Here is a 13,836-nt window from a genome sequence, read left to right as displayed (position 1 = left end):
CGGGGCGTTCTTTAGACCGAAAGGCATGCGGACGTATTCGTAATGGCCGTTTTCGGCATTAAAAGCCGTTTTTTGTACATCGTCAGGGTGCATTTCGATTTGATGGAAACCGCTGGCTAAATCTAGAGTGGAGAAATAATTACAACGTCCTAGTTTGTCCAGGACATCAGTTATGTTTGGTATTGGATATTTATCGTCTATTGTTTTTTCATTTAATTTGCGATAATTCACAACTATTCGCCATTTTTTCTTTCCGGAAGCGTCTGATTTTTTAGGTACTACCCAAATAGGGGCGGACCAAGGAGAGTGGCTAGGACGGATTATGCCCTGTTCTAACATATTGTTAATTTGATTCTTTACCTCCTCGCGATGTACGAAGGGATATCTGTATGTTTTAGTAAAAACAGGTATTTCGTCTGTAGTACGAATCCTATGTGTAATTTGATTGCTGAAGGTTAGACTATCATCTGGTTTAAAGAAGACGTCTTTATATTTTCTGCATAGTTTGATAATTTCTTTTTTTTCTTCTGAATTTAGATGATCAGTCCTAATAACTTCGGCAATATTTCTTAATTTAGTTTCTTTTGCTGTTATATGAAAATTATACAGCTCGAAATTATTGTCTGCTTTGTAGGCTTTTAGCGGGTAAAGTAAGGAAAAATTAATTTCGTCATCTGATACATTTGAAATTTCTATAAGTGCTTTACCATTTTTAGCTGTCGTTAATATTTCAGGAATTTTGCAATTTTGAATTGTTTGTTTTGGAATTAATATATTACCTTCGGAGATTGTTGTAGGCACTTGTAATGTTATTGTGGTGTTACCGGGAATAAGTTTTTGAATTAATATGTTATTACTAGTCTGTAGATAGAGAATTTTATTATTTGAATTTGGGGTGCTTAGAATGTTATTATGAATATCTAGTTTTATTTGTAGGATATGCATATTATCTACTCCTATTAGACCGTCAAAAATTTCGTGAAATTTAAATAAATGAAATGTTATCACCTCATTACTATTAAATTCTGGAAATGCCTTTATTTGCATGACCTCGTCGTGTTTGGATGATGCAAATGCTGTTGTAACAATAAATGGTTCTTTGATTATTTTGTGAGGGTAATGTTTATGAGCGATTAAAGGATTAAGAAAAGATTTTGTAGAGCCTGTGTCGATAAGTAATTTTAATTGAGGGTTTTTTATTTGGATGTAAGGAAGTTTTTTTCCGTTGGGATTTGTGTGGAATTCAATTACTTTGTCGGTTTTGAATATTGGTCGTCCCGAAAATTTTCATAATAAGGACTCTCTTCGTTAAATTCGTAAGTAGTCTCGTTTTGATTGGTTTTAGTGTCGACTGGATTATTGTTTTCTAAGTTATAGAGCTCTTCAAACTGAAATTTAGGTGACTGATTTTGACGAGAATTGATTGTTTTGGCTCTAACGTGGGATACACCACTCATTGGTGTAGGGTGTTGGGTTCTGTTTTGTTTAGTTCGAAAATTTACAGGGTTACGGGGAAAGTTTTGTTGTCTGTTGGGGACGCCTTGACCATGCTGGCGATTTTGGGAACCTTGGGAAAAATTTTGATTGAGTGGTCTATTATAATTTCTTTGGTTTTGGGAACCTTGGGAAAAATTTTGATTGGGTGGTCTATTATAATTTGTTTGAACTTGAGAAGCATAGTAATTGAATTTTTCTTCGCTTTTTACGAATTCAAGAGCTTCTAACATATTTCTTGGACTTTTTACCCTTAACATTGAGGCTAATATAGTTGGTTTTACATTTGCTTGGAATACCGTTAGGGCGCTTTGGTTAAAATGTTCTAATTTCATGTGTCGCATTTCTGGATTCGGTTCATTTAGGGTTACATAATTATTAAAAATATTGCATAATTCGTAAATTTTATTGTAATAATCCGAAGCGGTTTCGCTGCGGCTTTGCCGTAACTGGTGAAGATCGTACAACAAACTATGCTCATTTCTAATATCACCAAAGTGTCTAATCAATTCCGTTCTAATTTGTGTAATCGAAGTTGCGTTTGAGTTTTCAATAACTGCGAGGGCTGGGCCTCGTAGTTTATTAGTAATAGAAGCGGTGATGTAGTCGTTTATTAAACTTTCGGGGTCCTTAATATCATAAAATTTGTTAACTACTTTTTCCAGTCTCCCAATAAAAAATCGAAGTTTGGACGAATCACCATCAAAGGTAGGAATGGTATCCATCATGTCTTTAATTGTAATTTGAGCCATTTTGATTTACTTGTTTGTTTTTACTAGTTAATAAATTTAATTTTGAAATTAATATCGAGTTCTAGCAGTTTTTAGTACTCTAATTCTGAATTGCTTCAATTTCAATTCTTTAAAATGTTAATGGGAAAACATGAGTTACTTACATAAAATTTATAATTTTATCCCCGTTGCGTGGACTTCTCCTCGATGGACGTAGTTCAGCGTGTGGGATGGTTTAATTTGTGGTTTCCTTCTGGTTTCTCCGCGATGGACGTAACTAGTTGGGAGTTCCACTTGTTTGATTTCCTGAATCTCTTCTTACTGGTTTCTCCACGATGGACTTAACTCAGTTGGATTCTCGTAGATTCTTCTTGTTGTGTTGCATCTATGTGTTGCTCTGGATTTCCTCGATGGATGGTCCTCGGCTGATTGTGTTTAATTGTAGTATTTGTTCCTTAGATTTTCCTTAATGGATGCTTCTTCGGAATGTGGTTCTTTCACTTCCAAACGATTGAAATCGACGTGATAGTTTCACTGAAGTGAACCGTACGACTGCGCCAGTTAAATAAGTATATCTAACAGTTTAGATAAAACTTTATTTTCTACAATTTACACTGTTCAATATAGATGCTTTATGTACAATAATTTCTGCTAGACTGCCATCCATCCCCTTGGATGGGCCTATTTAAAATAGGGAATGTTTACGTTAACCCCATTAAGGGATACTCTTAATAAGTGGGCGAAAACATTCCCATGCCTAAACCACGAAGAGATAAGATAACTAACTATATACAAAACTATATCTAACATAAACACTAATATAAACACTAATACATTTAACTCGCGTTGACATTTTACTTCACTGTTTATTTGGTTAAAAGAAACAAATCCATAAATACTTATATATATTGTTTTTTTCTCAAAACAGGCATATATATCTTGTGATTTATAATACGTTAGATTTAGATTTTATGGTAATTTTTACCTAAACATCGTTATAACATGTCGCTAGAACAATATTTTATATTTTTATAGCAGTTTTTGCCTTATTTAATTATACAAAGAAAAAACAAACATATGATTTTTCACTTGTTGGGTTAAACAGAAAATAAGGTTTCGGTTAATGTGGGAGTAAAATATTATCATAAACAACGACACACTCCATTTCGCAACAGACATGATTCTAATACGCTTACGATTATTTGCCAGTAACATATAATCGCTTACGTTAAAATTAGCATTAAATTTGCAAATTAGAGTTTACTGAATTTAGTAAAAATTCTTATTTACGATCTTTAACCAAATAACCATCGTTATCTATTAATTTTATATTTTATAATGTAATTTAAACAAGATTTTAATTTAAAAAGCATTTTTTATAATAATTTATTTAATAAGAAATGCGACATAATTTAAGTATTATTTGAAAATTCCAATTTGTTCCAAAACATTTTATAAACTGTTTATTATTTATAAATTTTTGATTCTGATGACATTTTAAAAAAATAATTATGCCATTAGAAATAAGATAACTTTATATTATTTCGATATTTAATATTTTAGCAGTATTTTTTCTAAGAGAGATAAAAAAAAGGTCACAACAAAAATTATTACATTTTTTAAAAATTTGCCAACAAATTGTAGAGAAACTAGTTGAGATTTGTTCGGATAATTATCCTTAAACATAAATTAACTCTAGACGAGAGGGGTAAACCAATTAGAATGTTGGAATCTGGGGTAAATCAGATCAAAATCAGTGGTAGACTCAATGTTGGACAAAGTGTTATTCTCACTTGTGTACTCGATTTTGTTCCATTGTCTTTGTTTCAGAAAGATCGATATTTGCGATTGAGAACAAGTACGGACCCTGCAGCGTCCTCTTCCTAACTAGGTGAGAAACTAGAAAACTCTACAGGTGCTCGTATCACTCCGGTTACAGCAAGCAGACGCTTGACAAATGCAAGTTTTCGTTCACGAAGACCATTGCGACGCTTGCATTTGACTCACGACTATAGGCAACACCGATTGAAATGGGCAAGGACTCATATTCACCGGATGGAAGAATGAAAATATGTACTTTTCACAGATGAAAGTAAAATTAGACTGTACTCGACGATCACCATTGTACAATGGTGATCGTCGAGTTCGCGACTGGTCCAGACGAGTTCTTTTACGAAATCATCAAAGCTTTTAAGCATGTTTCTCATTTCAATGAAGTTCCATTATGATATGAGGGTAAATTTGTTATAACGGCCGTCTAGAATTGTGACCATAATTATAGCAATTTATTAAAATATATTAAAACTATGATCTTTACTACTTGAATTGGATATCAGTATCTATAATGTTTGTTGTTTTGTTTATTGTTTTTTCTGTTATTTTCATTATTGTGTCTACTATGCAACCGGCCAATCTAATTTTGTTCTTTAAAAAATTGCCTGCTTTTTTATTTTTCAATGGACAAAATTATAGCAACTTTTTACTTTATGGTCTTTCATCGCTCTCTGTGAATTTAAATCGATTATTTACTACCTTATTATAATTATTTAATTATTGATCGAAATGAAATTGTAAGAAAAATTATAATTCAACGTTACCAAGAGCGAGATGAAAAAGAAGAGACGGCTAAATAAGTTAATCGTTTCCCGAATTATTAAAAAAAAAAATAAAGAAATTGATCAAGTGGTAGTTACTACTAATATTAAAATGAATCTAGAGGAAATGGGAGTTGCTGAATTTAGTTCAAGAACTGTGGGAAGATGGTTGGTAGATGGGGGTTCGTTTGTTTTCAGACCTATAAGAAAAGTGCGATAATGTTAAATGAAAATATTGTTAATCATTAAAAATCCCTTTCAAAGTTGCTATATTCATGTCCAGCCCAATTCAGAAAAATTTATGTAATGTAATTTATAGAACATAGTAGTTTTTATATTATATAAAACAATGTAATTTAATGTTATTTTAGCAGTTCACATTAAATAAAAGAGTTGTATTTAAATTTTAAAACGTTGTTATAATATAACAACTACTGTATGTCACGCAAGGCACACTGTTAATGGTTTACTACCAAGTTTTCAAACAGCTTTCAGAGAGAACTTTTTTGTTGTCGATAATGCTCGTTCGCATCTCTCAGCACCTAACTTCATCCGAGGTCACATGACCTAAATCCTATCAAGCATGCATGGGCTAAAACGGCGGTTTTCGAACCATCAACCCCGCCCTAAAACCCTTCGAGAGTTCCTAACTACAATTACGCTAATATACCCCAAGAAGAATTGAATAACCTCATAGAACGTATGAGCGGTCACCGATGCCCATGGAAGACATGCAATGTACTAAACTGTACATGTATAAATACGATAAAAAATGAAGATTGTTAATTTATGTTAAATTTAAGTCATGTATATTTTTAATAAATAAATTTATTTTATTTCTTTAGGTTTGCATTTAATTAAAAAATTCTAAAAGATAGAATACAAAAAGTTAATGTAACGCGGCAAAAGAATTGATAAATACGTTTTATATACGAGGATAAAATAAATAATAAAAATGATTAATACATATTATACTGTTATGAAAGTATTATTTTATTAATAAATCTTTTAATAAAAAACCTTTCTTCGTGTAATTTTTAGACAAACATTTAAAAAACTGTTTGTTAAGTTGACAATGAATATAATAATAAATGTATTTCTAATTAATTAATTAATTAAAAATTATGTTCCATTCCCTCAATTAGTTCCTATCCATGTTCCTGTCTATGTTTTTTTTATATTGTCTATTAAGTTCTCAATTGTTTTATGTTTTTAGTATAATTAACATTGTTACTTTTTAACAGAATATTTTGAACGTAATTTTTTCCAGTAACTAATCCATCTTTATTTTCTCTTGGGCCACTTTGTTAAGTTTCTTAATGCTAAGTGATTAATCCTCGAAAAAGTTTTGCTGGAACAACATTTTAACACAATGAATTATCGCCACAGAACAGTATAAAACCAAAACACTAAAATATAAGTTGATAACACACGTCATCCTTTTATTACTTATATCGTGTATTAAATATAAGTTTAATATTTCGTACTCATAAAAGGGAAAGATGGCAACGCCGTGTAATGCATGGCAACAGCGCCCCATCTCCATATTATTCACAGTTTAAGGTACTCTGTAAAGTGTGGCTGGTAGTTCCAAGGTGTTAGGTCTTTTGTGAATGTGTTTTGTGGAAAAGTAATCAATGAATAATAAATGCCAAACGCAACATAACCTCAAAATATTTACCAGCGTAGTTGTCTACAATTCCTAATAAGACATAGTAGGCCGATTTGTTGACCGCTATTTTTAAACATTATAAATTATCAGTAAATAATGAATACTAGCTAACGAAAAATGGAGGTAGACCTGCTCAGGCCCGGAACTATACCAATTGCACCCGAAACTGTTCTTTGGTTTGAATTTTTATTAGATAAAGATTTACTAATTAAACATTTACAAAAGGAAAATTCAGGTAAAAAAATTTAACAAAATGTTTTCATGGATAATAAAATTATTTATTTTAGAACCAACTGCTGTGGAATTAATAACAAAATTTTATGATGTTATATCAGAAACGATTCGAAACAAACCTGAAAATGAAAACTTGGAAACCATTCGAATTGATCCAGTTGATGAAATAAAATCCAAATCATCAGCTAAGAATTTAGCCCTTAAAGTATTAGCCTTAAAAATAATTGCTTATCTAAAATTTAACTTAGGTGAATATAAATAAATATATATATATATAAATAAAATACATATTAAATTATTTTATTGGCCACATGAAATTTTAGTGCAACTGCGGTCATTGCCATTTAAGACTCAAATTAATTTGTTACAAGACTTAATATTTTTTACAAATGAAAATGTTAATGTTGAATTACCAAATATAGAATTTGATTCTGATAAACTATCAAATAAGCCATTTTTATTCGCCCTCATAATTTATCATAGGTGGCTTCTCAATACCACAATTCACAGAATAACACCCAATTGGCAACTTCGATTTGGGTAAGTTTTTAAAGAAGTCTAAGCATGCATATATTTTGGTGGTGGTCTTTTTAGATAATGTTAAAAATATTATAGTTTTGTATTAACCTAATATTATATCTTTAATTAATTTACAGTAATTTAGATGTTTAATTATAATTATTAACTCATATTTTTCTGAAACAGATTAAATGAAATGTCGACTTTGGAAGAAACAATATTCTGCTCACAAGAAAATATAGATAAAACCCTTTTGTTTCTAAATGACTGCCTTAGTTGGACTGAAATTCCAGGAATGCTCACTTTTGATTGCTTTCAATTACCAACTGAAACCAATGACAAATGTGAATGTGACTGGACCAAAGTAGTGGACATATCCAAAGAAGAACTTTTTGCTCAAATTAATTATGATTTGGCAACATTTTATTTTTATCGGGAAGACTATGTTTTAGCCAAAGAAAAATTTGCACAATGCTTGAAGTACTATAATTCTGTAGAAAATATAAATGGATTCTTAGATTTGGATGAAGAAACGCTAACTGTTTATGTGAAAGCTTGTAATTGTTTTATTGAGGGATCCAAAGGAAATTTGTTGGAACAATTAAATTCGTCAATTGTGAACCAATATAAGGTAAGTTTTGTATTTATATATTTATTTCTAAAAATAGTGTTTGAATTGAAACGAAGCAACGTACAAATCTTTTTTATTATTTATTTATTGCTAAACTCTAAATGTCTAATTTGGTTTTGTAAATCTTTGTATAATTATTATTATTGGAAATTCTTCAATCCAATATTATTCAACTTTGATAAACATTTCTGCACAATTCATAGATACTTAATAATAAATATTACTTACTTTGAACGTATATACAAGTATTAATTTCGGGTACTTTTTCGTATAACCGACGCCATTACTTATAGGGTTTTCCATAATTTCAAGATTTGAAACCATACATCACTAATACCAACGTCACGGTAAATTTTGTTATGTTGAATATAAACCTAGCATTATCTATGGCTACTAGATCATGAGTAGTTTATTGTTGTTATGGGAATAGTAAATTGTTGGTTGTTGGTGCTTCAGGTTATAAGTTTCCTTTTTGTATTCATCTGTATGTTATAAAGTTAAATTTAGTTTGTCATGTACTAGAATACTGTGTGAATGTCCTCACAAAACTAATTTTATTGTTTGTAGATCAGTTGAAGAGAATTTTTGTTTGGCTATACAGTATCGAAGGTTTCAATTCTATTTGTAACATAAAGATATTTTTATAATTTTATTATTGTCATGGTAATACTATATTATTACTCTATATTGTCTATTTAAAATTATTGTATAAAGTTTACATAAATATGTTAAAGATACTACAAAAAAAAATATATAATAAAAAAGATGTTATCTGGTCCATTGGATCATTATTGTAGGCTTTACAGAGTTTCTGTAGAGAAATATTGTGTTGTTGTAAAAAATACGTAATATGTTCTTTATGTGTTACCATTTGGTATTTTTTCATTCTAGGGTATTACCACAATTTTACAACAGGACAATATTTTAAAAGAGATACCTTTATCACGTAGAATAAATGTGGAATTGGATATTCAAGGTGCGATGTCTAGCGGAGTATTCACAGTTGAGCGTGATTTAATGATCAAAATTAGATCGTTAAATGTTGTGAGATGTTGGTTGGATAGAAAACCTCTTTACCATTATTCAGTCAGCACCTTTAAAGAAGTGGAGGCTGTTATTAAAGTACGTACTATATAATTATATGACTATTTGAACAGCAATTTGATTATTTTTCTTAGACTCTTTTAACAACATGGAGACAGTTCAGTCCAGGAGATAAATACTTAATAAAGAAGTATCTTATGGAACTGATATTAAAGAATGAAGTACCTGAGTTGTTGCCAATGTTACAGTCATGTGAAATTGGCAAAATCTTTGATAAAGGTGATCTCCAGTATATTAAGAGCACTGAAGTTCGAGTAAAAATTCCGCAATCTTTGAACAGTAGTCGGATTATCAGGTTTGAATTCAGCAACAAACGAAGTAAGTATGAAATAATTTACCTTATTTTCATATTCTTTTTCTTCGATGATAAGAATCCCTGTATTAGGTGTCAAAATTTTAAAATTAATAATTATATTTTATTGATATCTTAATATTAGAATGTATAATAATATGTACACAATTAAAAAAAAAATAAATATGTCAGTTCTCTACAATATTCATGCCTTTTCAAATAGGCAAAACCCAGTAAAAGCACCATAATCCAAGATACTGTTATTATCTAGTTTCAGTCAGAAGCTAACAAATATTTTAGTTTCGTAAACATAAGACATTTTATATATATAAATATAAATACATCAGATGTTGCACTCAAATGTTAAATGTGCCAATTTTAAACACTTATCATATTAGAAAAATCATTTTTGTATATTCATAGTTATAATAAAGATGAATGAAATAAAGAAACCTCAAACAGGACAATTATATACATATGTATAGCATAACTTGGTCATGTATTGTCTGTCATATGAAATATAATAATCACATTTTACAAAGGTTTCTTGGGGTCATATATGTATTTGCCAAAAACTAATCTTTCAACCGTTTTCAGAAAAAACGGCTGATAAAGTTATGTCCCACATTAAGAACCTCCATTACATCAGTTTCTTCCCATTTAAGCAGGTGTTCTTATACCCAAGTATATTTGTAGAAAGGACCAAAGTAGATTTAAGACACCATGAACAACAATTGATTTCAACATATGATCATAAAGAAGTAAGGGAACTACTGGTTAAAATTGCAAAATTAAACTTAGGAGTTCTTGTGTGGAGAATTAATCCTCAGTGGGAATTGCCAATTCCTTTGACAAGTGTTATTAAGTCTCTAATGAGAGGTATGTACAATGGGAGATAAATATTAACAGTTTAAAGTCAATTAACATTTAAATTAATTATTTTATGTGAAGGGTTCCTACAGGACTTCGCATTTATTCTCTTGGCCAAGTCTAGAGAACAGATGCTAAGTAAAAATTGGAACTCTGCGTTGGAGTTGTTAATCATATTAGAAAAGGAACTGACGTTGCATGCTGGCAATGAAATTGGTTCGAAGCTCTATAAACTCGTTAACTGGGAAATTTTACTCATACAGATTATGCAGTATATGGATGAGTGGCCGCGCCAAACTATTGGTAAGTTCAAAATACTATTTAGAATGACAAAACGAATGAAAGCACAAAGCTATTAAAAATGTTTTAAAGAATTATCCTATGATCAAAATCAGCTGTACTCCAAAGTAGTAAATTTAATACAAACCATTAATTGTTATTCTTAATTGTAGTAAGCAATTATAGTAGTAAATTTTGTTTTTTATAGATAAAAATGCTCTGGCGAATGCCTGCGAGGCGTGTTTGCAGAACAACGAATCAATATTGCCGAGGATTGAGATAAAAGAACAGTGTGTCATATGTTTGATGAACTTGGGACGTTGGGATTATCTTGTTAATTACGACAAACGGTGGACTACTTTCGAAATAACATCTGCCTTGGCTCTGGCGTGTCAAGAAATGGTGAAGCACAAAGGCAATAAGAATTTTTCGAAAAATTTATGGGATTTGGTTGTGCCAATATTTGCCAATCAACCATTCCAATCTAAACGTAACAACACGACTAACAATTTTCATGAGTCTCATTTGACCGCATTAAAAGTAAACATAATGTCCATATTTAGCAAACTTAGAGACTCGGTAACATTAACGGTTGTTATTTCTCTTTTAACTAAACTACTAAATATATTAAGGGACGAATCTACATTGGAACTACAAGTGGAATATATTAATCAATGGCCTGATGTAATTTCAAAGTAAGTATAAATTAAATAAGAAATTGCAGATTATGTTCTGTTTTATTTGTAGTGCAAAATCATTCAATACCACAGCTGTGAATGATGTATTATCTGATATTGTTACTGGAGCTTTGGAATTGTATCCATTAAACGCCTCATGGCTAAGACTAATGGGAGATATAAATTTTGGTAAGTTTTTTAATTTTTTTATTAAAATAACTATATCCGATCTATATTTGTCTATAAAATGTGTTTCTATTGCAGCCAACAATCATTATAATATTTCAATGAGCTACTACCTCAAATGTTTGTTGATTTGTAACGATTACTTCAACATTCCTGTGAGAAACGACGATCATGTCTTTAGAAGAATGATAAAATGCTGCACTGCACTCGGATGTCATACCCAAGCGGCAGTTCTTTGTCAATTTTTCGATAAACCCGATTACCTTTTGGCTTTTAGAATATTGGGTGATCAAAAAATTTGTAACGATGCTGTGGATGCGTATTACCACTGTTTCTGGGACACGAATATATTGGAATTTCTCATTCACATACACCACAAAAAAGGAGAATTCCAAAGACGGAAATGTGCAGTTCAAGTAATTGGACTGTTGGAGTTGAGCTCTAATAATAATGAAGAAATACAACGGGAAGCAAGTAATTTAAGAAAAAGTATATTTTTAAGGGCACTTTGTAAACAGTATGTGTTCTAAGACACTTATCATTTATATACTTTTAACATTTACACAGTTTATTACAGAAAACAATCAATTTAAATACGCATCGATTTTTTTATATATATTGCTCTATTTTTCAATTTTATTTACAAAAATATTGTGTTATTATAACAATTTTATTTATTAAGTATCAATTGTATATGATTTGCTAATATTATATCCTGAATATTCAATAATATGATAAGTTGTAAATTTTATGTCTTAACTGAAACGAAATTATGTATATGAGACATATTGCACTTTATTGGTGCTGTTATATATATATATAAAAGAAAACTTATAATTGTTATTTAAATACCACTGATTGTATATAACGCATTCTTTTTATATAGTATATAGAATTGAATTCGAAATTATGATAATGCAAAATTTATTGATAAGATGTATATAAATATTGATGGATGGACTATTATTGAATTAAGATTCATGAAATTTAAATATTGTCAATAGTATGTAACATAAATATTATTGTTTTATATTTTTAGTTAATATACACATTTATTAAAGTAACATATTTTTGTTAGAAAATTGTAATTCGAGGTATTATGTAAAACTCGGAAATTTTGATCATGTCATTGCTCGAAGTGTTTAGTATAATTATGAATAAACATTACTGAAAAAAAACAAAGTTTTGTGTTGTCCTGTAAATGGCGCTCTTAGTTTTAAAAAATTACAAAAGAAAATATATTTTAAGAGTTTTAATGATTTAAAATCGAATTGCAATGACTTCATTCGTCATGAAAACATAATAAACTATTTGAGACGTGTATTTCTAACCACTGTCCTTATATATACACATACAAGAAAAGTCTAAGGATATTTTTGTAAATCGTTGAATTCTGTTTCAGACCTATGTAAATTCTGTGTATAATCAGTTTCTTACAGTATCCCAATTAATGATTACATTATGTTGCTCACTTAAATATCGATCTTGAAATGTACATTGTCTACGATCTGGAGGCTATTTTACCGAACTACCAGATCCCCTAAAGCACCTTCACAACTGACTAATGTTACTTTGGGAAACAATAAACCTCTCAGCTACCTTAATTTGCTTTAAGTGTGATGATCTAAAAAATTGATTTTTGGGATCTACTACTGCATTAAATGTTTTAAAATTTGGAGGATACATTTGTGTATAAATAATGAATATACACTGAAATTTTTTAATGAAAAAATTTAATTTTAAGCGAGTTATTCGCTATTACTCAAGTTACTAAATAGAAAAAGTATCCATTGCTGCAGTGATTGCGGCCTCCCTCTTAAAAAAGCACCTGTTGGGCCGTTATAACTCTTCTTCGAGATGATCGTAGCTCTTGGCTTAATTCCGTTTATTCCGATTATTAAATTGCTATTTCCATAAAAAAGACAGGAAAAAACTGAATAATACAATATCCATGAATTGGATCAATCAAAATATTTTCATCATTTCAGTTCGAACAATAATACTGGTAAGCCCTGTAGTAACTAACTGTTGAGCGACTACTCTTTAGAAAGCTGTAATTCGAAAACTATTGGAGATATCCATTTGAAATTTTAGTATGTAATTTTAGAAGGTACAGACTATCAATTTTTTAAAATTTCACACTAAATGTGCCCTTTAAATTCAAGTAATTTATTTAGATTTTCATAAAATATCTTTAGATTTTTCTTGAGTATAGATTTGTAATTGTATGAAAAAATTATTTTTTTAATCAGGAAAAACTGATGTTTATCTCATTATGAAATATCCCATCCATCTTTGCCTTCTGTTTTGTAACTGTCCAGGTCTGCTCCAAAAATACTTTACTTAAAAGGTTAGATTGATGATGTTAGATTACAGAAGCAAAAACTGTTTAATATTACAGTTTGTAACTGAATTCAAAAATATATATGTATTAAAAAACAATTATTATTACAGAAACATAGGAATGTAAATTATAATTAATTAATAACAATTTAAAGTGTTAATACGATTTAATTTTTGATAACCTAAGTTAAATCTGGCTGGAATAAAATT

At 29.8% G+C, this 13,836-nt stretch overlaps 1 protein-coding gene across 1 annotated transcript; it reads left to right on the top strand.

Moving 5' to 3' along the window:
• The first annotated feature begins 6,409 nt into the window (after positions 1-6,409).
• On the top strand, positions 6,410-12,524 carry LOC109598094 (integrator complex subunit 8). The gene is made up of 11 exons (XM_020013931.2): positions 6,410-6,726; positions 6,779-6,973; positions 7,049-7,265; positions 7,431-7,875; positions 8,767-8,997; positions 9,054-9,297; positions 9,968-10,150; positions 10,223-10,444; positions 10,629-11,115; positions 11,168-11,286; positions 11,362-12,524. The coding sequence occupies exons 1-11, from the start codon at positions 6,609-6,611 to the stop codon at positions 11,811-11,813; spliced, it is 2,913 nt and encodes a 970-aa protein (XP_019869490.2). The 5' UTR covers positions 6,410-6,608; the 3' UTR covers positions 11,814-12,524.
• Positions 12,525-13,836: the final 1,312 nt, after the last annotated feature.

Source organism: Aethina tumida, chromosome 1 (assembly GCF_024364675.1).
Source record: "Aethina tumida isolate Nest 87 chromosome 1, icAetTumi1.1, whole genome shotgun sequence".
NCBI classification, from domain to species: domain Eukaryota; kingdom Metazoa; phylum Arthropoda; class Insecta; order Coleoptera; family Nitidulidae; genus Aethina; species Aethina tumida.
The sequence above is the reverse complement of the archived record's forward strand: the minus strand, read 5'-3'. Positions and strand labels throughout refer to the sequence as shown.